We start from the raw sequence: 25601 nt of genomic DNA on the forward strand, positions 1-25601 counted from the left end.
TTTGTACAGCAAGGAGAAACACATTCTCTTGGTGCTTATCATTACTTTTGTGATTAATTTCTTTTAAAAAAAAAATTTTAAGTCTTGGATTTTACTTTCCATCCAAATATTAAGGAAGGTTGAAAGTACGTAATCGTCTCCCTGTTATTATTTTTGTTCTAAATTTGAAGAATTTAGTATTTTCCTACATGTTGAATCTGCTGTTTTGAACTTTCAGCTTTCTGCTGCTACTTTCCCTGGGGAACTGCCTGTTATTATACTTTCACTTGTGTAAACATGTCTTGGAATTTTTCTATTATCTCCTACTTTTGCTAGTTAATTACCTAGCAGGGCACCATAATCTACTGCATGAGACATGGAGGATTTCAATCAGACTTTCTCGGATTTCCATCGAGAGTTTAAACAGATTCTTTTTGATTCTGTCAAGTTATTATGCAAGACATTCAGGACATTGTGGAAAACATGAGCTCTAAAATGTGTCATCTGGTTGGGGATATCGTGGAAGAAATTGAAGAGCTTAAGAACGACAGAAATGTTTCTTCTAATAGCAAGATCGAGGCTTCTGTTGAAATGCTAGAAGATCAAATGGTCAAGTTAAAGAAATTAAAGGGACAGATCGATTTGCAAGTTATAAGTGAAACTGATTTTCTGATGGAATGTTATGGAAAAGAAGGGGTTATTAGGTATGGGAGGTTTTCTGTTGAGAAGTTGGAGTTTTTGAGGGGGCAGTTGGGCTGTTTTTTTATGAAAATAGCTCTGTGTTTATTAATGGGATATGTAAATGCTCTGGTTTATTTTGAAGTGGAGTAAGGGTTTAAGAATATTTATTTGGATTGCTTTTAGGGCTGTTTTGATTTCATTCATCTTTAATGATTTGGAATAAGATTAATAAAGTAGAATAATAAATGCTTGGTTTTAGGCTTACTATGATTAAGATTATTATAATTTGGTCTGGCGGTTAAGGCGCTGGGCTAGAAACCAGGAGTTCTAGTCCCGCCTTGGGCATGAAAACCGGCTGGGTGACCCTGGGCCAGTACCTCCCTCTCAGCCCAAGAGCCAATCAGGCCTGGTAGGAGAGTTCTAGTCCCACCTTGGGCACAAAAGCTGGCTGGGTGACCTTGGGCCAGTCCCTCTCTCTCAGCCCAACCCACCTCACAGGGTTGTTGTTGTGGGGAAAATAGGAGGAGGAAGGAGTATTAGGTATGCTCGCCGCCTTGAGTTATTTATAAAATAATAAAGGCGGAATAAAAATAAAATTAAATAAATAAATATTATTTATTATAATGACAGACAATTTATGTGTTTTTTGGCTTGATCTTTATTATAGTAGACAGAAATGTATAGAATAGTAGTAGGAAGGAAATAATTAAATAAATGTTATCTTTGTGGGGAGGAATCAACATTGTGATAATTGAGTCAAACCAAAATTCTATCTCCTGACTGCGTGCAGTGTCATCCAGAAATTCCCAGGCATCAAGATAACAGTTCCCAGATCCAAGAAGCAAAAAGACTTCCTGGATCTGGATGACACTTTGGTCTAATTCAGTGCATTTTTCTGAAGTCTGACCTCCTATGAGCAACCAAGATAGCCAAGGACCCGAGTCTAGAATCAGCAAGACAAAATCTCTCCCCGAGCTGTTATACCTTTTCTCTGTAGCAACTGGGCATCTTCATTCTTTCTCGTACTCTGCCACACCTAGCCTTAATTCTGCTTCTTAAAATAAATTAACCCAAAGCTGATGAGGATAGAATATGAGGACAGAATCACGGTGGTGGCAACAGAAGCACAAATGATGGATGTGGTCCCCTAGATCGAAGTGTTGCATTGCACCTGGAGCTTTCTGTTCAATTTCTTCACATGCAAATTTTTGTTACAGGAAGGGAAGAAGTCACCTTCTGCTGTAGTCAAGCAGCATGTTGCCTACTCCAACTTTGGGGTCTCCAGCTTGTCATCTCCAGCCAGATGAAGGGCAAGAAGAGTAGGTAAAGCTGGTCTACCCTACAAGGGCCTTTCCAAGACTTCTGATTGATGTTCCTCACAACTACCTGGAGATGAGAATTGAATTCCTGCATACAAAGCAGGGTTGCAGCACTGAGCTATGTCCCTTTCCCACAATGCTTTTAAGTTTCTCAGAACAGGGAGGTGCTAAAGGAGGAATCTCCCATACTTGCTTTACAGCTTTCTTAATGCATTAGTTTCACACATGGTTCATCAATAACAAGAAAAGGATGCACTGCTTGCATCAGAAGAGTGTTTACGTTCATGCAGGGAGTCTTGGATCTTTTCCCAGGCTTTGTTCCATAGAACCCAGGGGTGTAGGGAGAGGACCATGAAAGCAGGAGTGCCTGGGAAGAAAAATTCCTGTCGCAGATAAAGGGCTGCACATTTCAGTGCACGCATTTTTGGCACAGAGGAACTCATTTTATTGCTAAACAAATTCCAGTGATTGCTGTAACACACTTTCTGTCTGCCCCTGGTTTGTATCTGGCTTCAGCATGGCATTTAACTAGGATGGGATCGTGGTTAGGGAAATGTAAAGACACTCAGTTAAAAAATGAACCATGGCATCAAGAGAGCTGGAATCTTGTCTACAAGAGATATCTTCAGCAGGCAGACAGGTCCTTTATTTTGTTCACCTTCAGGGCAAGCATTGTTCCAAAAAGACAGGAAAAGAAACAGTAATCCCTTTCCATCCTTGCTTCCACTCCATCTGGCCACCACTCCATGCATTGCCTTTTGTTCATCAAACATCTCCCCTTTCTTTTTTGAGGATCTCATCAATTCCATCCAACAACTCTCTTGATCTTCCTCCTCCTCCCAAGTTTTTTGTTCATAGATCAACATACTTCTTTCATACTAATCCTGTATTTTGTATTCAGATCACATTCATTCTTGACCATCTCAAAAGATGGGTTTTCTGTACTGACTTCTGAAGTCCCCCATTCCCAGTGCATTCATCTTACTTTTGTTTCTCCTAACACACCTAATACAACAGGCCCAACCACCATGTTTTTTGCCTCCTGCAGGTTCTGTACTGTAATCAAATCTACTGGTTGCAGCCTCTGCTTGTAATATTTCATAAAAGCATGGAATCTGGATGCAGGGACAGGGGGAATCCAGGGAGGATCAGAAAGGGATCAAATTGCATTGGGGTTGGCACAATGACACTCCCTCCAGACGAGGAGCAGCTAGCACACTTGAAGGATGCAACTCATCCCCTCCTTATTATTGCACATTCAGGGCTGGTGACCCAGGGATTAAAGCAACATTTTGACAAACAGTTAGATGGTTTCGGAGATGATTAATAAACCATATAATTAAGCATTACAGGATATTATAAAAACTAATTATGGAGAGTATTACAACAGGAGTTTGATTTGTACTTCTGACACTGAGGGAAGCTTCTTTCAGAACCTGAAACCATGAGAATTACCCAATCACCACCACCCCAACAAAAGGAAAATTTAAATCCAAAAAGGCCAGTCGGGATGCTCCATTTTATTTATTATGGAGCCACCACTGCAATTCTATTTTCAGCCAATCTATTTCAGAGGGGGGGGGGTTCCATTGGGAGGTGGGCTTCATAACTCAGTGACCGAAGCCCCCAATGTATGATGTTGGGCTCACCAAACACATTAGTAAAAACTGAAATGGAGCTAGCTAGTTTCTGGGTTGATTATGTGCATCAAGTTGGTGTTGACTATTAGTGACCACACAGATAGATTTTTCTCAAGGAGGATCTGTACCTAATCTGGTCCTTCAGGTCTTCCAACGGTCCACCCATCACCACTGCAACTGAGTCCATCCACCTTGCTGCTGGTCATCCTCTTCTTCTCTTTCCTTCCACCTTTCCCAGCATTATGAACTTCTCCAGAAAGCTAGGTCTTCACATATTGTGTCTGAACTAGGATAATCTGAGACTCTTCTGGTTCAAACCTGTTCATGCATATATACAGGCCTACACATGAAACAAATATAATTTTGGAGCTTCTGGCCTACATTTGAGCCTCAATGTGCAGGGGTTCCCCAAAGCCTGAAAAATATTTCAAGGGTTCCTCCAGGGTCAAAAGGTTGAGAAAGGCGTCTGTGTGTGTGTGTGTGTGTGTGTGTGTTCATTCGTTCATTCATTCATTCTCCACTTCTTTTCCCTTATGAGCGTGGATCATAACCCTTTGCTCTCATGGCATGATACACCTGCAGAATTCTCGGGCTGGATCCTGCCTTCTTGCCACCAACTGGGCAAGTTCATACAACCAGGTGGACAACAGGCAGACCATGAGGCCCCCCGCAGACTCAGATGAAGTCACGCAGCAACAGACTTTTATTTTTGACCTTGTGAGCCTCTTTCCTTGTGAATTCCACAGAACAGGCTCAGACGCTGCAAGGCCCCACGCCCTCCTGTGGTGAGAGGCAGCATCATTTCAAAGAGAAACAAAGAACCCATCTGAATCTTTACAAACAAATACCATTTTAATTGGTTGCAAAAATTAGGAAACCGGGGCAATCAAATGAAAATCTCTCCTCCTGCTAGAAAATACGTTTCAGGATGGATCCTGTGTTGAACAAGTCAAGGAGAAACACACAGCCCAAGGACAGTGTGCACTTTTTAAAAAAAAATAGGTTCTACAATTGGGATGGAGTAAAAAACCTCAGAATAGAATTGCTGGGGAAATAGCAGCAGAAAAAGTATTATTGCAACACGTTTCCATCACCTCTGTGAATGCATGACATAGAACAGAAATCAATGTACATCATGAAATTATTAAAGTCCCAATTTCGTACGAAAACTTTCTGACATATCAGTTCTATGGCTGAGAGTGCAAATTCCACACTTTGAACCATTCCACGCTGCTTGCTTCAGTTCACAACAGGCTAGTGAGAAAATATCTGATATCCGAATCAGATTTGCAATACTGAACAGTGCAAATTTTTACTTTTAATAAGCAAATGACTTCGCTGATTCCTTTCCTGGACTCTGCTGCATTCAGCCACTTAAAAGAAAAACCCCAAAAAGGCAGGCACTTCAACTCTGAAATATGTCACCATTCCCAAAGTGACACCCCCTTTTCTGTGTTGGATACAAGTTCCTATCATCCCCAACCAACAGCACTGACTCCCGTGCCGGCTTGGAAGGCCATCAAGCTGGAAAAAGTTGGATTCTTTTTTTTTTTCCCTATCCCTTACCCGGTAAGCAAATTGAGATTCTGGATTGAATTCTATTTTCATTATCAGCCCTTAATCAGAAACTCTTACAAAACAAATATTAACATTTTAATGAAGCACTTGCCAATGACCTTGATCACAAAAAATCACCCAATAAACCTGAATGTGACTCCAGAAAATTATTAGAATACTTGTAATCAGCGGTGGCACCAATTTCAAATGAACTGTTTAAGGAAGTGGAACTGAAATAGGGTATGCCTAGAATGAATAAAACAAGCATTTTTAATACTACTATTACCACCACCACCATTTCTGCAGGACTATTAGCAACCTGCACTCATTAGAAGTGATGATCCAGAGTATTAATTCTGCAAGAAATCTGTGTTCTTCCACCTACCAATGGCTCCAGACAACACTCCAGAATTTTTCACTCCAGATGTTTGCAGCCTAGACCATGTGTCCCTCCTTGGTTTTAAGACTAGCTCTCAGCTAGACTTGGGTATTTGCTGCACTGTTTACTAAACCAAGCTACCATACACTGGCTACAAGCTGTGGGTGTTAATACAGAGAGAAATTTCTGAAGGACTCACTTTCCTGGCTGGGATATCTTTTGCACAATTACTACAAAAAATATTCCATGGCAAATTTCACTTCTCATTGGTGCATATGCCAAAACTGTGCCTAGGAACTTTCTGAGGTGCCCATTTCTTGTGGTGCAAATTTGTGAAGGCATCTCTGATGAAGTCTTGACCACAATCTAATTTCAGACAAAGGGATCTTCCTCCAAGGAAGGCAACTCAACTGGTTCTAGCTAATGTTTGAGATTTCCCACTAAAGGGTGAGGAAATAAGGTAGCCAGGACCACCACAAAGCAATGGGGATGCCACAAATGGTTAAAAAACGCACAAAATGTTATATAAAAGTCCCTTTTCTTCCTGGATTCCACCTATCTCCTCAAACTATTAGAAAACAACCTTGAATGGGCCGAGAAACAGAATGATCGTGATTCATCTTTCCCTGAACTCAAGATCCTCTAGCTATAATGGACTGCTCCAAGGATCCTTAGCTACTATGGCTTTGAGACCGGTAGTCAAACACATCTCAAAGGCACCAGGAGAGAGAGCTGGCTTGAACTGCACAGCCTACCCTCAAAGAACTCAAGAAGTGGAGTTTCACAACAGAACTTTATCCAACACCACCCCCAGTTCAGAAGTGGCTTTTCCCAAGAGTCTTTGGGAGAGAAGCCGGACAGTTTCTCAAGACAGCAGGACGTCTTAACGAATCTGTCACCTCTACGACCGTCCCTGAGAAACCTGGAAGAGCAGGCCAGGAGAACCCTGCCCGATCCTGTCCCAGAACAGTTCTTCTTGTGAGCCGCCTAGCCTCCTCCCAGACTGGGGTGGAGAAATCAATACCGCAAATCAATAAACGAACAAAACAGGGCGGCCTCCCCTTTTACACAAAAGAAGAAACAACGGGCTCCCCATTCTCCTTTAGATGTATTTCGTGTGCAAAAAAGCCCCCCCCACCCCCGCTTCCCCAAAGGCACAAAAAATGCCAACGAGCGACCCTGAACAAGCCAGGAGTGGCCTAGGTCCCTTCAGAATACGAAGTCTTCATTGGCCATCGCGATTGCCCACGCAAACTTCTCTCTCTGGGTTTTGTTGTAAATCTTCTCAATGGGCACATCAAACCGTTTGCACCTGGAGTCAAGGAAAGCGGGCAAGAAAGGGGGCATGTCAGCCTCGAAGCAGGACTGGGGTGCGGGGGGCATGGACAGAGGATGTTGTGGGGACAACAGCACAGACAGACAGGTCTGTTTGAAGCAGGACTTCAAGGGACTTCCCTGCCCCTTGCCCTCCCCACAGGCCCCCTCCTGGCTGCTCTTCACCCACCAGGCCACGGTGATGCGGGGGTCCAGGTAATTCAGCTTGGAGGTGCCCAGCGCGATCTGCTTGTTTTCCTCCTTGTCGGTGGCTTGCAATTTCAGCTTTGACAGCTGTTCTTCAATCTTCTGCACCAGTTTCTTTTTCTTTTCCAGGGCACTGTTTCAAAACAGAGGCATCCCCGACAGACCGGAAAGCTGCCCCACAGATCAGGCAGCAGACCCCCCACCAAGGAAAGCTACCGGGGTTGGCCAGCAGCTTCTTAGAAAGAACACCTTTCCTTACGACTATCTTGATAACCCCCATTTTTCATCAAAAGGTTTCCCCATCAACGTACGTACATGTTAACATCTTTTAACGAAGATGTACTAGTTATGTTCAATTACATCCCAAAACTTTGGAATCTGTTTTAGAGTAGCTATAGGTTTATCACCCATTTCTCATGGTCACTTCTAAGATCTTGGTTTAGGAAAAAGGGCCGTCAGGAGGACACCCCAAGTTTGATTAAAATGACCGGTAATGAAAAATGGAATTTGTTCTCAGCCCCATCCAATCTGCAGAACTGAAAAAAGCATTTCTCTGCATGCAAAATTTACAGATTTTGCTCCCATAAAAGTGCTCTCTGGTGACACCCACCAGGTTAGATGGAGAAATTCATTAAGGAGAATGCGGAGTAAAAAAAAACAACTCTAAATATCAACTTATTTGCAGTATCAACCTGCTGGGTGGGTTGATGGTGGGAGGGGGGTTCCTGCCCTGCTTATGCGTGCCTCAGTGGGCACATGACTGTCCTCTGGGGGAAACAGGGCGCTGAATTAAATACCCCCTTCCAATTTGATGCAGAAGGAATATCCTTATCTTTTGATGCTTTGCCTGCATGTATTTCTATGTGCATTTAAATAAGACTAATGGGGGATGGCCAACCCTCTGTTAAAACACCCCCAGACTAAGAAGAACCAAGAGGACCCACGCTTTTGATTTTGCCTCCTTCTTGCATTTGTGTTCCGCCTTTGCCTTTCTCAGCTCCGCTTTTGCATCAGCCAGCTGACCCTTTTTGGCATCCATCTGGAAATACAAGACGAGGAAATCAAAACTGGGCCATTTACACCTGTGTAAGCAAGGAGGAGTCTCCAAAGACAAAGGCTGGAACTGGAAAGAGTGCAGAGAACAGCAATGAAGACAGTGCAAGGCTTGGACACGTAAAGGAACAGGGTATCTTTAGCCAGAAGCAGCAAAAGCTAAAGAGAGACATGAGAATGGTCTTCTGCTACTTGAAGTCTGGCCCCAGGGAAGAGGGTGCAGATTTATTCTCCATAACACCCAAAGGCAAGACAAGAACCAGTGGGTGGAAGCGTCACCGAGAGGGTTTCAAACTCAAAATGAGGAGGAATTTCCTGATCTCCAGAGCTACTAAGCAGTGGACCAGTCTGCCTTCTGCAGCTGTGAGGTCTCCATTACTGGTACTTTCAAGCAAAGGCTGGAGGTGGTCTGAAGATTCCTGCCCAGGCACGTGGTTGGACTAGAAGACCTCCAAGGTTCCTTCCAACCTTTGAATCCAAGGAAATTCTGTGCAGGAAGTCAAGGTAGCCCTTCCTTTTGACTTCCTGGTCTCTATAGCTTCTCCTCCGACACTTGACCAGCTCCAACACCCTCTGCTGCAAGGCAGTGATTGCCAGCAATTATGGATGTAGAAAAGAGACCTGTGAGGAATCCCACCTTTCCTTTCTTATACCTGCCACAAATTGGTCAGAAGTCTCCAGCAAAATGCAAGTGTGTGCCCTCCTCCCCCTTCACCAGCTCACCTTTGCCTGGAGATTTTGCATGGACTTCTCGTAGGTCTTTGGAGTTGCCCGCTGATGGTTGCACAAAATGGCCACTGCTCGGTTGGCTCGATTGTAGGAGAGGAGCTTGGCAGCCAGCGTGTCGTCCTCTGTGGGTGCAACATGTGGAAAATTAGCGCAGTAACTCAAGGTCATCAAACTGACACTATCCTTCAGAAAAGGACGTTTCATGAAATGCCTTTCCCAACTTTTCTCCTCCTAGCAATATTGCCCATCTGCGGGAGAGCAAGTGCCAATGAACTGACTAGGATGTAGCTGTGATTTCTACATTTCCACAATTGCCCTGGGGTTTTCTGATGTTACCTTCAAATTCTCACAATTGCCCCACGAGATAGGCTGGGCTGAGAACCCCCCATGGGAGTACCATGGCTGAGGTGGGGTTAGAACCTGGGTCTCCCCACTCCCAATCCAGCATCTTCACCACTAGACCACACTGGCTCTTGGGCTGAGAGAGAGGGACCCCATAGAGCAATCTAGGATCTTTCTCCTCTTGTTAAACTGAGATCCTGGAACTGGAAATGCCATGGACTGGATCTTCTTCATGCAAAGCATAGGCCCAGTGCCCTGGCATTGGTTCAGGACACCTCCATGTCCTTCATGACATATCATACCCCTCTTGTATTCCATGAGGTTGACTCAAGCTCAGGAGAAAATCTAAAAATGTTCTCGGTCAAAAGTCAATCAAAGCAGGTTCCATGTTCCCATAGATGACCTTCTTGTTCCCATAAGAGCATAAAGAACTTAACTGAAATGATGACACTGGAGAAAGTGGGAGGAGGCAGACACAGAGCAGAGCACCAGAGCACCAAAGCTGAGCTAAGAGGTGCCACATTTCAAGACAGACTAGAAACTGCACCTACCACTAAGAATGGGAGTCAATCCAACCGCTCCAACCCCAAAATCTGTGCATTCAAAAGTTCTCCAGAGGTGCTGCAAAATTCTGCTGGACTTAATGGAGCCCCCAAAGCACAGCAGCTGAGTAGGTGGTGCCTCAGTTTGGTTTACCATTGGTCAGTGCTTCAAGCTGTTCCTGTAGCGTGATGGACGCATTGTAAGTTCGGAAGACCTTTGCTGTCAACCCATCCATCAGGTCCTGGAGATGTCTGTTCAGTGTTGCCGTCTGGAAAGTCAAGTGGAGAGGAAAGTTAGAGAAGAGGAGCAGGAAAAATAATGTCCCAGTTAAGAGCCCTGAGTTGACCCTCAATTTTAGGAAGGCACAGGTAGGAACTTTAACTCAGTAGTACTTCTACCTTTCCTCCAACTCAAAACTAATTCCTTTCTCCCTAAAAGGCAGCTGTAGGTTTTGCACTAATCCTCTTCCCATCATCTTCAGTCCAGGAGAAAGCAAGCTAAGAGCCTTGTGATGGTAATGAAAGCTACTTCTACCATATGGACGAGGAGATCGTGAGACCTGGATTGTGATGCAAACGGAAGATACGGAAAACTACCCTAAGTGATTATATTGAACCCTCCTTTTCTTCCACTGCAGAACTCCAAACCACACATGCTAGATCCCCGATAGTCTCTGATCTACATGTGGATTAGATCCGCACTTTCTTAGGCAAGCTGAGTCATAAAATACTTTCACATCATGTCCTGGATACAATGGTGGACCTCCATCCCTACCTTTCCCTCTGCCTGCAACCTAATTAAATAGTGAGAATACAAATGTACTGTTACTAGAAAAAAGATGGAAGACAGACAGGAGTACAGAATTCAGGAAGGTCAGCATACACTTACAGAGAGCCTATCAAACAGGTTGTCTCCAGGTTCCTTATTCTCCATGAATAACTGCAAGTTCTTGAACACCTACAATGAAGACAGATCTCACAATAAACTCCTCAAGGATTTACAGCATCTGAAATGCCACTGTGGAGGCAGCATCAGGCCTACAAAGGTCTGAAAGGAAGACTCAGGCTAAGGAGGGAGGATCCGAGGTCATCCGCTGTTGCAGGCAACCTGGCTGAAAATCAGCCAAGTTCAGATGCTGGACAGTGAGGGCAACAGCAGGAAATGGGAAAAGTGCAAATCAGTTCCACCTTGCAGTGACCAGAAGATGGAAGCCTCTGAGGAAATAGGCATATATCTCCTGGGAAGAGACCTTCCACTCTGTATTGTTTGTTCATTTTTAAAACTTACGTACTGCTTCACTCCTGATAGACTCTAAGTCAGTGTCTCTCAACCTTGGCAACTTTAAGATGGGTGGACTTCAACTCCTAGAATTCCACAGCCAGTATGGCTGGCTGGGGAATTCTGGGAGTTGAAGTCCACCCATCTTAAAGTTGCCAAGGTTGAGAAGCACCGCTCTAAGTTATGTACAAACACATAAATAAAATGGGCAATAAATATAATGCAAAATAAATATAATGCAATAATACAGTGTAATACAGTAGTAAAGGAGATGACATCACATGTCCTCAGACAACATCCCTCTCTAGTCTGTTCTAGTCCCCGAGGCCTTGCTGGACAAGCAAATTTTTGCCATTTTCTGAACAATCATCCATGCCAGGCTGGAATGCAATAAGCCCCAAATCCACGTGTTGCATCTCCATTTAAAATTATGAGAACTCAAGTGATGGGCTAGGTTGTTTGGTGCGAGACACTGGATGGCTGTACGGCAATTCCTGCAATCAAGACCGACAGGCAGCAGAGCCAACATCAAGGCTGCGATCCACCTAATTCTGCTCAAACACTGTCCTCTCCTTCCCCAATCCTTATCTGGGGAGCCAAATGAGGACAAGACATTGGCAGCCCCGCCCTTCTCCAATGCAGATGGTTTAGCACTTCTGCTAGGGATCCTAGGAACTGACATTCACTTTCCAAGTTCCCAAGCAGAGGCAATGTTATACCAATTTTATAATTTATCATTTTCATTTCTAAGGCCACCCACGCACCGACGACTCTGCAAACAGGCTGCAAACATCTCCTGCAGCCTTCAAAGAGCAACCCAGAAGGTCCCTTTGTCTGCTGGAACGCTGCAGCTTAAGCTAGGAAGAAGGTTCTACCCAGACCAGTTAGAAAATTGCCTCTCCTGCCAGGTTAGCTCACCAAGAAACCGACCCCCCTTCCAGGGGCCAAAATGAACATCAGAAACGTCTTCAAGGCAGAGGGGACTTCCCTTTGGCTGCTCACTTCAAGGGAACTGCTTTGAACTTCACAAACAGAAACACAGAACCAAGGGAAGGGCCCAGGTTACATTTGTTTGTGAGAAGGGAAAGGAAACAGCGGAACAGAGTTACGATGACACTGCCACGGATAACAAGAAGCCAAGAATGAAGGATTGCTTGCATTGGAGAAATAGAACGCTGGCATTCTGTACAGCGATGCGTGGACTTTGGATCCTTCTTAGCAGTCTTTCCAATTACGTCATGCCAGGAAGAGAGAAGGGATGCTGGGCTCCTGCTGGAGATTTTCCTGGAGATCTGTCCAATGGGGCGCTTCCAGACATTTCGGGACTACAATTCCCAGTATTGCAAGACCCCAGGCTGGGAAAGGCCAGTCTAAAATCTCAGTGCTGCCCTTTGGCAGTGCCCAGCTGGACCGGGCCACCATCCGGCTCACCTGCTTCTCCACGGGCACTTTGTTATAGTAGCGGATGCAGTCCTTGCCCAGGAAGTCGAATTCCACCACGTTCTCCTGGCCGTTCTGCCTCGGGTGCAGAGCGATGTGCTCCACTCGCAAAGAGCAGCAGCCCACCGTGTCGGCCGTCTCCCCTTCCTCCTTTTCGTTGCCCGCCCTCAGGGCCAGCTGGAACCGGACAAAGAAGGGTCGGCAGACACAGGCCCGTTTTTCCCTCTCAAGAAAAGGGGTGCTTCAGAGCCCAGCTTTTCAAAGGATGTGTAGGGAACAGGGAGATTCCTGAGCAGCTCCTGGCCGTTATTCCCAGACCTGCGTGGTTCTCATGTTCTGCGCGGCTGTTGGGCCATGCTGGCTGGGAATTATGGGAGTTGTAGGGGCAAATATCTCAGGCGGGCACCTGACTGGGGAAAACTGATCTTTGGGGAGCAGTAACGTGTGGGTCGGCAGACCAGGTGGCAAGTTCCCACCATCGCATGGCTCTCAAGATTCATCTAGTTTGCCTGTTCTCCAGGGAGATTAACCCAAAGGGTAGCAGGCAGGAGAATCATAATCATAGCATTAGATGTTTAAATGTGCATGGGAACTCTGTCATCCTCCAGAATTTCCTAAGTGCAGCCCCGAGGATGTCGGGGCTGCTCTTAATGGGCGTTTTGCAACTTCTGGAGAAGCAGGTCCTACAAGACCACCTTCGGTCAAATAGACCTGTGGAGCTCCAGATCAAGGGAAAAGGACCTTCACTGGTAGCCATTCAGATGGGAGGGAAAGGAACCAGGCCCTCTCAGGGGCAGCCCCACAACCCTGGAACTCAGGGGAGGTGGGGCCCTTCCTAGCTGATCCCTTTTCTTACCAGCAGGATGATACTTTACCTCTTCACTCAAGCGACTTGAGTTGATGAGCATAGCAGACCCAGGTCGGAAAGAACTAAGCAAAATGTTTGCCATCTTTCTATGGCATCTGAACTCTCCTTGCCCAGTCCCCACAAAAGCCCCCTGCCCAACCCTACCTCACCAAGGTACCCCAAACCCCCCAAAGATTGGCCTGTGCGCAGCCAGGAGAATGTGCCGACTCCAAGTCAGCCTGTTTGTGATCCTCGGGAAGGGGTGCAGGGAAGGACGCAAGCCATTTCTGGACAGCAGTAAGCTCTGTGCTGAAGAGCCACCCTTACCTTATCAATGAAATAGAGAGCTACAGAGATCTGCCGCTTCTTCATCTCTTTGGATCTCCAGTCTGCCCGGTACTGACAACGGATCCGCTGAACCACCTTTTTCAACCGGCGAGCCACTTCGTACTTTTGCCAGTCTTTCTCCCCCTGGAAGAAAAGGGGATGGTGATTTCCATTGTGAGACTAGCAGTTTTCTAGCGGGGGAATCAGAAAAGGCAAGATGGTGCCCTCACCTGTGTTGACCCTGTAAGAGAGGGACAGGGCTTTGAACACACCGGTGCGGGCACCATCTTGACTTTTCTGACCCACACACCCCCACAGACACTCCAGCAGTTGCCCTTGACTAAAGGAAGGATGTTAAGATCTATCTGCAGCCCCCCACCCCCATTAACTACAGGTGGTCCTCGCTTAACAACCACAATTGGAACCAGAATTTCAGTTGCTAAGCAAAGCGGTCATTAAGCGAATCCAACCTGATTTTACAAACTTTTTAGTGGGGTGGTCATTAAGCAAATCACCTGGTTATTAAGCAAATCACGCGAGTCCCCTTCTGGTACTTGCCAGAAACCAGCCGGGAAGATCGAAAATGGCAATCACGTGACCACAGGACGCTGCGACAGTCATAAATGCAAACGATTTGCCAAATGCCCAAATCGTGATCACGGGACCACGGGGACAGTGCAATGGTCATAAGTGTGAGCAGTGGCTGTAAGTCATTTTTTTCAGCACCATTGTAAGCCTGAACCATCACTAAATGAATGGTCACAGGGGAAAACAGGGGAGAGGGAACAGAACAAAGCTCACACACCAAAGAAAGGGAAAAAAACAGTATTTTCATGTTAAGCAGGAAGCTGAGGAAAACCATTTAATCAACCCAAAGTCTACTTCACACAATGCAGACATTAAACAGAACATCACAACGTGGGAATGGTAAAAGCTGGTTTCAATCAGAATTGTAAGCATTGTGCTGAAGAATTCTGAACAAGGAATAACTTTTTCAGGCCAACAAAAATAGTCTAGAACTAGGGAAGAAAACAATGCCCAAGAGGGCAATCCCATGGGGCCCGAGTAGCTGAGAATGTCCTTGTAGGCCGCCGTTACCCTTCCCATGTTGCAAGGAAAGCTCCTGATTGGGGAAGCAGCGGATACCTCTGAGATTTCTCAGAAGGTGTGTTCATCTCAAGCAGCCTAATAAACCAAAGACACTTTGGAGCCGTGTTTCTCAACCTCAGCAGCCTGAAGATGTGTGGACTTCAACTCCCAGAATTCCCCAGCCGGCTGGGGAATTCTGGGAGTTGAAGTCCACACATCTTCAGGCTGCTGAGGTTGAGAAACACTGCCTTGGGGTCAATAAAATGCTCAGTTATCTGGACAACCTGGAATAGCCTCAGAGGGGTATGAAGATGACAATCAACTGAGAACTAAGAGCTAAGGGGTCTTCCACACAACCTGCTCAACACAGTTTGGGGCTGCTCTGGAAGACCGCTGGACACCCAGCGATTAGGAGCTACGGGACAAGTCGACAAGAGGGATGCAGCTCTACTGCAGGGTATGCTGGCTAAAGAACCCTTTCTGTTTCCTCTTCACTCTCTGTGGTGAAAGAAGAGAAGGAGGGCAAGCCGAATGGAGGTCGGAAGTACAACACGCATGTTTCTGCACCGGCTGTAGTCCTGCTGGAAGGAACCGCCCCATGTCCTCCAAGGGAAACTTGAGGAAATGGGCAATTGTAGTCTTCAGAAGGACAAGTGAACACCTCACACGCCCAAAGGATGTCCTCTGAGAAGAACATCAATGCTTGTTCTCTCCAGTTCCAGTCTGAGGATGTGGAATTACAAGTTCTCAAGAAGAAGAGTGTCTCATCAGTGGCGTCCTTAACCCAGGGAGTGGTGGGATTCCCCTCTTTGCATGGTTTCAAGCAGAGAAGCCAGGTGGGGTGGGGTTGCAGGTTGCAGGTCTCCTGCACTGAACAGTGAATTGACCGGGCGTGTGCAGGGGCCTCTTCTCATTCCAGGATTCAGAGAAGTTTACCTCCTGCTGGCTCACAAAAGCTTTTTGTCGCAATAAAGCATCCCTTTCTGCTTGGCCGCAACCTCCTAACACAGCTGTAAGAGGTGCATCATTCAACCTGCAACTGGTGTTAAGAAAGCCGCCCCAGGGAGGACAACGGGCCTCACCTTCAGCTTGGAACTGGGGTTCAGCATGATATATTTGATGGAGCCCTGGATGTTCTCTGTCCACGATGCCAACCAAGTGACTGTGTTGTCACACCTGACTTCCTTCCACTTGTGGCCTGGCGGGGGCTGGGGGACCTTTGAACCTCTGGGAGGGAGAAGGAAAAAGGGAACAACAGTGGGGAAAGTTTAAAAAGAAATCAGGAGAGCAAGAGGACGATCTTTCACGCATGGTGGAGACCCAATATCTGTAATTGCATTTTTAGATATTGTATTTTTATACACTGTAATTGTATTGTATATTTATTGTTTTATTTATTATTTTGTTGTAAACTGCCCAGAGTCCCTCTGGTGGGAGGAGATGGGTGTTGACAAGATAAATAGATGATGGATGGATGGATGGACGGACGGATGGACGGATGGACGGATGTTCCATTTAAAGGCAGAGGGAAAGGGACCCTTAAGTTCTCCCTCCCTTTCCAAAAAATCTCTCCACCCTATGTTAGTAGTTGGGTCATCCCAGGTCCAGGGCACCCATCTGCCCTCTTCAGCCCTCAGCAGGGCTTCTTCTCACACAAGAAGACTCCACCCTGCACGGGCTAAGCAAGCCTCCCCTTCCCACCAAGATCCCTGTGCCACCTCTACGACCCAAACACGGCCCTGGCAAAGCTCTCCCTACAGTAGCACAAAGCCACTGATGTCCACTGATGTGATCCCAGGAGTGCTTCCATGACTACCACAGCACTGACTGGTGACTCTGCCCAGCAAAACCACACTGAACCATCATTCTTCTAAAAAAAACCTAAGTTCTAGCCTGGAAATATAAATTATGAATCCTTAGCAAGACCTTTCCTACTCCGGCTGAACTCAACTGGCATCCTAAGTTCCTCTGCTGGCCGCCGATTGCTTATGCGCATTAAAAAGGGGCTGCTCTTTTCTATCTCTGGTCAAGATGACCTGATCAGGCTTCTTCCACACCGTGTCCTTTGGGCGCACCGATTGCATTCCTTCTCCTTTGGCACGGGGGGCGGGGGGGTCTCCTCCTGCTGGGAGTAACCTTCGTGCTACTGCCTGGCCAGGAAAATGTCTGCTGCAAATCACCACAACGCAGCCAACATGGCTGAGCTATTCCTGGCTATTCTCTTGCTGAGCCCCTACCCCTTCCCTTAGTTCTTCCAATTAACAAAACAAAAACGGAAACGGAATTTTTAAAGGAGGAGGAGAAGGGTGAGAACATCAGGGACCTTGCTGTCAGATTTCCCATTTCTCCTCTGCTCATCTATCGCTGATCCTTAAAAGGAGCGTCTTGCAGACCAGTGCCAAGAAGCATCAACCCACAGGCCAGTGTTTCTCAACCCTGGCAGCTTTGAGTTGGTTGGGGAATTCCGGGAGGTGATGTCCAGACATCTCAAAGCTGCCAAGGTTGAGAAACACTGCCATAGACACTTAGTTAAACATTTCAAGACCTACTTGCTACAATTTATGATGACATCTTCTGGCATTATCCTCTTCTTCAGCATTCCCATTTTGGGGTGATCCCCCCGGCCCCGGAACAGACCTGGTGGCTCAGTCTTGAAGTTCCCGATCTTCTCCCGGTGGCCATCGATTATGCAGTAACCATATTCCTCTTGGGTTTTTTCTGCCTCCTCTTTCAACTTCTATGAAAAAGATAGACAAAAATAATTACTTCCCGGGATAAAAGGAAAACATACACTGATCTGGATGAAGATGAAAGGGAACTAAGCATTGGACTGTACAAAATGACAGATAATGCTGCGGAATTTGAGTCATGTCAAGACACCTTTGAAGAATGGGGACAGAGACTTGTAGCTACAAGGGCAGAAATAATGTTTCCTTATATGAATGTGTTATTTGCAAAAGAAGAAAAGTTGTGAAAGAAAATGCTTTGAAAGGCCTGCAGGATGAAGAGGTGAAACAAGCTGATGCAGATTTACTAGAAAATAAAGAAACTGTAGATTTCAAGATAGAGATGGCCGTTAAAGTGGAAATACAAATGACAAGCCAAGATCAACCTGGATAACAACTTCTTGAAGGATTTACAAAAGAGGGTTGCTAAAGCCTTGAAGCAACTTCAGAGAGGGGAAAAAGAGAGGAAGGAAGATCAGAACCTACCACAGCATTTGAATGGATCAAAGAATAAGATTGTTAGAAGCAAAGAATTTAAAGTTGATCTGTTTGACCAGGGTTAAAACAAGATACAATCTGATAAAGTTCTGGAACCCCTTCACAGACCTTTTGCTGACAACTGGACTGAAACGTTAGTGATTTATGGATTTGCAAACGGATAAGGGATGGGCTACGGGGAGGAGACATACAGTATATGCCTGCAACCTTATAAGTGGGGGAAGGAATATTAAGTTTGCCTGTATTTATGATGAAGATCAGAAGTCACTTCTTTAACTATTTCTCTTTTCTTTTTTCTTTAATCTCTTTCTCTTTTTTCTTTCCTTGCACTTTCTATTCTTTTTCTTTTCATTTTCTCTCTCTCTTCTGAATTTGGTTTGTCTTATTTTTTATTATTTTTAAACTGCCAATTAAAATTATTTAAAAAAGAAAGAAAGAAAAGGAACTAAAGTACAGGCTATTCTGACATGCCAAAAGCTAGGCCATGTGCCAAAACACCGCTGTGCTGGGCAAATTTGGAGGTGGAGGTGATCTCCATTTGAGAGGGCTTCACTGTGGGACTTTCGCTGATGCTTGTCAGACACCCCTATGCTGGGAACACCTGCAACACGTGAGCCACCAAACCTGGATGTCAAGCAGCCAATCAGAAATGAACTTTATATAGAAGGTCCGCTGAGTTTCAGCAACCCTTTAGGAATGAAACAGACCTTAGGTTCTACCAGCATCAATAATGAATGTCTGAACCTGTTTCTCCGCCTTGGGCAAAGCCTTCTGGGCCTCATGCTTCTCCAGAAAATACTTATGGATCTCGCTGAAGTCACACTTCCTCAGGTCTTTGATTTTCTTCCTTTCCTCTGGAGTCATCTCCTACATGGGAGAAGGAGGAGGCGTCTAAGTGCTAAAGCAGCATTCGAGCTAGAAAATAAAGCGTCACCAATAAGATACCATCTAAACCAGCATTTCTCAACCTTGGCAACTTTAAGAAGTGTGGACTTCAACTCCCAGAATTCCCCAGCCAGCATAGCTACTTTAAAAAGTGTGGACTTCAACTCCCAGAATCCCCCAGCCACCATAGCCACTTTAAGTAGTGCGGACAAAAGACACAGATCTATAAAACACCAACAGGGATCTCCCAAGAGATCTCATCTTCCTCGCTGTCAGTTGCAACTGTCCATCATTCTGGGTTTGGGGGTGGCTTTGGCCTTTTCTCCACCTGCCTTCCTAAAGCGCAATTACAGAATTGGAAAGGCAAATCTCCCAAACAGCCCGCAGGGGTGGTACCTCCACCCAGTCGCAGAAAAAGTTGTCCCGGAAAATCTTCTTCCCCGCGTACTCATGGTCCAGCATCTTGGCAAAAAACGTCGCCACTTCCTCGGCAGCCCGGCTGAGCTTCATGGGCCTGCCTGCAAGAGACGGGGCGACTGCCTGGTGATCAGGGGGCAGCTCCCCTCCATCCGAGCCAAAGGGAAGGGCCTCCACCCGCCTAGGAAGGCCCAGGAGAAGCCACCACAGGCAGCCTCTCTGCCGCCTCGGGCGCAAATCCAGAGACGGCCACCCACCGTTGTAGAAGAACTTGACAGAGCTTGGCAGAGGCTCATAAGGCGGCGCAAAGTAGGGCCCTTTATGATGCAGCTGATGCCATTTGACACCATCGTCCTGTTTCTCCTCTTCCCACCTGGCAAGAGGAAGTTTAGAGAGTTAGCTTCATGCAAGGAGACCAAGGTTGTATGGGTTTATTCCTAAATGCCAGCTCCCAACTGTGCACTTAGCATCTTCCAAACGTGTTGGGACTGCAGACCCAGGGCATTCTGGGAGCTGTGCCCCCACACGCCTGGGAGCCATCAGGTTGTGGAAGGCCGATGCGTATGCCTTTGGTCCCCAGTTCATAAGACTTCCATTTTTTTAAAGATAATTGTATTAAGAATTGTTAATGAAAAGAATAAAAATAAATACTACCTACAAAAAATGCAAAAAGGAAAAGGAAAGAAGTGTGAAAAAGGAAAAAGAAAAGAAACAAAAGAAAAAAAGAAGAAACTTCCCCCTTCTTCCCAGCAAGTAAAGACAATTTTAACAGCTTATCACCCTCTCTAAGTACAACACAGTCTCTCTTCACCCCGTAGCTCATCCCTCAAGTGAAAAACAAAATCCAAATGCTCCATCAATCGTTGTCAGCAAAAGTCCACTAAGGGCAACCAGATACAACTCCGGGTCATAAAACTTTTAGATGACTTGGGAGCCCCAGCAAATTCCCTAAAAGGAAATGACCCGTTCCCAGGTGATGTCCCTCCTAAGGCTGCAGCAAGGACCCTCAGGCCCTCTGCACAGATTCACTGCAGCAGAAACTGGCTGGCTGGCATCATCGGGCATCTGAACAATTAGCCACGACAGACAAACCAATGCCTGTAAACTCAGGAAGGAGATATCAAGAACAGCTCAGGCCAGCTCCACAAAAGCTTGGACACACACAGCGTCACAGTCAACGTCTGCCTTGAGTCAAATTTGATTCCCGGAGGCTGCATGGACACATCCATTGTCTTCTTCAGGGACTTTACTTTTTACTCCGCAGACAAACCAACATTTTCTGGTGGTCTCCCATCCAGACAAAGCTACTTCGTTTTTGTTCTGTTTTAAATCAGCCCAGGTCAACCAGGTAGCACCATCTGCTGTGACAGCACAGCAAACATACATCTTTTTTTTTCACCCATTACCTTCTATTGTTACTGAGACTTGAATGTATGAATGATGTAACCTTAGAGAAAGAAGGTAAAATATAAATGCATTTATAACCGCTGTCAAAAAGGTCAGAAGCTGCTTCTTTATCATCTTTTCTCTATTTTTTCTTTTTCTATTTACTTTCCTACTACTTTCCCTTCTTCACTATTACTTCCTTATTTACTCCTCACTATTCTTCCTTATTTTCTTTTCTAATACTTGTATTGTTTCTATCTCGTTAAAAACTTCTTCAATACAAATTATATATTTTTTTAAGAGATTATTTTATGTCCAGTTTTATGTCTACCACGGATGTTCTCAATTGCTTCCTTATATCATGCAAACCCGCCAACAGTCCAATCGATTGCCACAAGATAAAGATGTAATAAATAACCAGATAACATTGGTAATTTCTGATAACAAACACTCCTCCTGATTTTGCTTACATTAATTCCTCAGCTGCTATGGGGACATGTGTTTGTAACAGCATCAAAGGCACATCAAGGTCCTGCATCAAAACTTTCTAATATAATCTAATATAAACTTTGATATAATCTATAATCTAATATAAACTTTTTAATATAAACCCCCAAACCCTGACCTCCTCTTTTTCTACTGTTGTGCAACTCAGAGTAGAATAGGTAAGGTTTCTGGGTGGTCTCCCATCCAAGCCCTTTGCATCATGCAACCTGAGAAGTGGGTTCAGAATTAACATTTTAAAAGGGTTTAAGTGATTTAACCAACGGCAAATGCTGATCAGGATCACCCTACCCACGCGTGCAAACCAGGCTTTACAAACGCCGTTCTTTAATAACCCAGCCCAGCACCACCAAGACTTCCAACCCGGCCACACTTGAGGTCAAGAGCCTTCCACACGCTGACACTCTCACGCACGCCCATGCACGCACGCAAAGCACAATAGCAGATCTGCCATACCGAGCTTTCGGGCGGAGCACCCTTAGGGACGCCGTACAAAGCCGGGTGAAAGGAAGAGGCAGAGCCTGGCAGGGGCAGCCTGCCCGCTGTGCCAGGGTGTGCCCATGTCTGAGCATCCCGGGACCCTGCCGCCAGCCAGGTCTCTTGCAGCTGGCCACATGGAGGTGGGGCTTTGGGGGTGGGGGGGTGGCCTTGACCTAGGAACCCTGCAATCCTGCAAAATTAAACAGGGTTGGCCCTGTGCCCCTCCCTGCACCATGCATGATGCAAAAGAAATAAAACAATGCACCCACAGGGAATCCTCCACCCAGCCTTATACTAGCATCCTGTTTCAACTACGTTGCCCACCATGCCAATGGCCTGAGGCATGTGGGAAACGTAGTCCCGTCCAGAATTTCCTTGCTTAGTGCCGACTAACGGATAGCAGAGCAATCGATCTCAATTAAAGAGACAGGCCCCCTGGACGAGATCTATTCAGGAAGTCATTATCTCTGCACCCCCCTTTTTTGCACATTTGCTCAGAGGGAAGTTCCACGGGGTTCAGATGGGCTTACTCGGGAATGAAGTCTATAGCAGTGTTTCTCAACCTTGGCCACTTTAAGATGGGTGGACTGCAAAGCTGGCTGGGGAATTCTGGGAGCTGCAGTCCACCCATCTTAAAGTGGCCAAGGTTGAGAAACACTGGTCTACACAACTGACTGCTGACCTTGGAGGAGATCTGTGTTAGTCTATGGGGCGAAAGCTCAGGAGTCTGGGGGCACCTTGTCTAACACACAAATTTGACGCCAGGGCAGAAGCTTCCTCGACCAGATGCCCAGAGCAGCTAGACCGGCATAGGCTTTAAGCTGCGATCCGCTGAAATCTCTGCATCGGATGGAGTGAGTTGCAGTTCCCCAAAGCTTTTACCTTGCAATCAAATTTGCCAGTCGGAAAAGGGGCTCCCTTCTGATGTTTAATTCCAGGGGGATGCTGCAATGCATCCAAGAACTTTCGTTGCTGTTTTAATGAACGAAGCCGATGTCAAACGGGTTTCTCCAACCCCCTGCTGTCTAGATGGGCTAGTCCACAGAATTCTACGTGGGAGTGCATTCTGGGAGTTGTAGTCCAAGGCACCAGACTCAAAGAGCTACCAGGACCCCCAAACTGAACCCCTAGATGACATCTAGTGGATAAACCCAAGAACTGCAGCATGACAAGGATAAACCAACACAGCTGCAAAATTTGCTGTAAACGTCGTAGGAGAGTCTGCAATATCTACAGCAGCCGAAAATCAGAAACAACAACAAACAAGATAATTCAGAAAGAGTTTGACAGCATCTTTTAAGACTAGCCTATTTTATTATAAGGCATAAGCTTTATTATAAAGCTGACAGCTTTACGATAATTTATTTATTGTAACCTATTGATCATGCTTATTATACGGCTCACGGAAGCTTATACCTTTTCAATGTCTTTTCAAATACATGGAGATACCCCTGCAAATTCAATAAATAGATCCTGATCTACCCCAGACTAACCACTGGAGCTGTTGGGGGCACTTTGATGTTGAAAAGTAACAGCAGCCCTGTTCTTCTCAGCCCAAAATTCCTAGCTAGACTTAAAAATGGATAATCTAATCTCTAAGTATAAATACGGAGCTCAAAAGTGATGGGGCCACATGCTCAGTGTTGGGAGGGTTTAAGTGGGGGAGAAATGCAGGAATTCAAAATCAATGGGACTTCAAGATACTGATGCACCTTCCTCAAGATATGGAAGTAACGTTATCACTTGGAGGCCAAATCAAACCTTTGTGACACCTTCTCAGTAAAAATTCCATTAAAAGGACAGAATATTTTATACAGGCGGAATGTGACTCCTCAACGCGAGTGCTGCAGAAAAGGCAAATCCATTTTTAACTTGCATCAATAAAAGCGTGCAGGATTTCTATCGGCTTACCATATTCCAACGGGGTACCACTTTTTTAAATAAAGTACTGATTTCCAAATCAAGCAATCGTTCCACTCCGTTCTTTATTGGCCAGGCCTTCCCTCCAACACTGTCCAGTTCTTTAAGAAGAATTCAGGGAGATCCAAGAGAAGGGGCAAAGAAAATTATCAAGGGGTTGGAAACTAAAATCCTTGAGATGTGGAAGGGATCAAATGTGTTCACTCCCAATGTATTCACACAACCTTGGCAACTTTAAGATGTGCGGACTTCAACTCCCAGAATTCCCCAGCCAGGCCTCCATTATGTTCCTTAGAGCAGATGGGGCACCTATTTCCTCACTTGAAAGGGCAGAGATCGCTCCAGAAAGCAGCAAGACAGAACTGGCTGCCTTCCCAAAACAGGTTATACCACTCCCACCAAACTATTCTCATAAGGAACTGTAGGTTGAGTCATGGCAACTGGATTTCCTTCTTTGGGTAGAAACACTTTGCTGCTTGTCCAAGCAGCTTCTTCCGTCTCGGCAAAGGTTGGTGAGGAGACCCCATATATTATGTCTTCCAGGGTGGCTGCATCGTCCCTACACCCGAATGGCTGTTAATTGTGCCGTGGAGGTGTGGATTGTCTTTGGGATGTCTTACTCCTAAATCCCTTGTTCATCTCCAAGTGGATCGTTAAGAGTGGCCTTCCTGGTGGTCTTAATCTTCCTCGGGACTGATGAAAGAGCAGCATGAAAAATGGGGGACAGGTTGTGTCTGAGGCCTCCGCCTCTATTGAGGGAAGGATTTTCCACTTTGGCATGAATGGATTCCTTAACCCCTCTCTCAAACCACCTATCTTCTCTGTCCAAAATGTGAACATTGTCGTCCTCAAATGAGTGTCCTTCTTCTTTTAGATGAAGGTCGATCCACTTGGGGATGAACAAAGGATCTAGGAGTAAGACATCCCAAAGATAATTCACAGCTCCATGGCACAATTAACAGCCATTTGGGAGTAGGGACAATGCAGCCACCCTGGAAGACATATATGGGGTCCCATCACCAACCTTTGACCAGACTGAAGAAGCTGCTTGGAAACATTTCTACCAAAAAGGAAAGAAATCCAGTTGCCATGACTCCACCTACAGCCAATTCCACCTGGATGACTGAGAATCTTCATCAACGTATCTTCTCATAAGGAAGTTCACTGCTGGAATGGGAATATTGTAAGACAGAGTTTCTCAGCCTTGTCAACTTGAAGATGTGTGGACTTCAACTCCCAGAGCGGGAAGACATTTATCTGTCAAATCATCACACAAGTTTCATGTCAACATGAAATATGTAAGAACTATTTCTTAAAGCCTGCAAGAAACTCCCACCCTGCAATCCGAGAGACCGACCAGAATCCTCACCTTGGTGGGGAAGAAACAAATGGGACCTTCAGCCCCCTAACAAAAGTCATGTTCACCCCGTAATACTCCCAATCAATAATTCTAGTAGCAGTACTGGCTGTAAAGTTGGGTGGGGACCCCAACTGAGGAGACTTAAAACCAGAAACTTCCTTTCGCCATCAACACGGAGGGCAGAGAGCACTCAAAGAAGAAACATACCATCTCCACTTGTCCTCCTCAGCTTCTGACCTTCTCCCACAATTTCTTTCGTCCTTCTTCTTCTTTTTCTTCTTCAAATTCTTGTCCTCTTCCTCAGTTTTCCTCTTCTGGGAGCCTCTGAGAAATTCTACTTTTGGAACACCTCTTTTGCTCCAGCTTCTCTTGGGCTTTTTTTCTACTCCATCTTGTAGGGTTTCTTTGTCCCCCTTCCTTTCTTCTCTTTGGTCTTCAGAGTCACCTTCCACCTTGATCTCCAATGGCACCCCAACTCCAGACTCATCTCCCATCCTCTCTTCCTCCTCCATCTTGTTTCCCAGCTGAGGCATTTCTTCACCAGCCCACTCTCTTTCCACCCCTCTCTCCCCTTCCAACTTCCGCTCAGCCTTGACCTCAAAGTTCTGCTCAGATCTTCTCCTGTCCACATCTTCTCCCTCTCTTGGTCCAATCTTCTCCTCCAACCCCTTGTCATTATTCTCCTGTTCTTCTGTTCCTCT

General features: G+C 45.7%; 2 protein-coding genes across 3 annotated transcripts in view; both read right to left on the bottom strand.

The window, feature by feature from the left end:
- Window positions 1–25601, bottom strand: part of LOC134494511 (lymphocyte antigen 6E-like) — a 256021-nt gene that overhangs the window by 174697 nt on the left and 55723 nt on the right. The gene's annotated exons all lie outside the window — the stretch shown is intronic.
- On the bottom strand, window positions 4460–21777 carry TOP1MT (DNA topoisomerase I mitochondrial). Of its 2 annotated transcripts, XM_063299721.1 has the most exons (14): window positions 21597–21777; window positions 19508–19623; window positions 19230–19351; window positions 18693–18815; window positions 17274–17461; window positions 15807–15951; window positions 13636–13779; window positions 12453–12638; window positions 10632–10700; window positions 9897–10011; window positions 8853–8980; window positions 8021–8115; window positions 7060–7209; window positions 4460–6867 (listed from the first exon to the last, which is right to left on the bottom strand). In XM_063299721.1, exons 1-14 carry the CDS (start codon window positions 21710–21712, stop codon window positions 6765–6767), a joined length of 1800 nt encoding a protein of 599 aa, XP_063155791.1. In that variant the 5' UTR covers window positions 21713–21777; the 3' UTR covers window positions 4460–6764. The 2 variants fall into 2 exon arrangements, with proteins under 2 accessions (XP_063155791.1, XP_063155792.1); XM_063299722.1 differs by lacking the exon at window positions 18693–18815.

The sequence above is a fragment of the Candoia aspera genome, chromosome 3 (assembly GCF_035149785.1).
Source record: "Candoia aspera isolate rCanAsp1 chromosome 3, rCanAsp1.hap2, whole genome shotgun sequence".
In the NCBI taxonomy this organism is placed as follows: Eukaryota; Metazoa; Chordata; class Lepidosauria; order Squamata; family Boidae; genus Candoia; species Candoia aspera.

Coding starts and splice junctions, on each gene's coding strand:
- TOP1MT (XM_063299721.1), bottom strand. CDS start 21,712: ATGCTCAGACATGGGCACACCCTGGCACAGCGGGCAGGCTGCCCCTGC. Junction 19,624..21,596: donor GTGCTCCGCCCGAAAGCTCG/GTATGGCAGATC, acceptor TCCTCTTGCCAG/GTGGGAAGAGGAGAAACAGG. Junction 8,116..8,852: donor TGCAAAATCTCCAGGCAAAG/GTGAGCTGGTGA, acceptor TTGTATTTCCAG/ATGGATGCCAAAAAGGGTCA.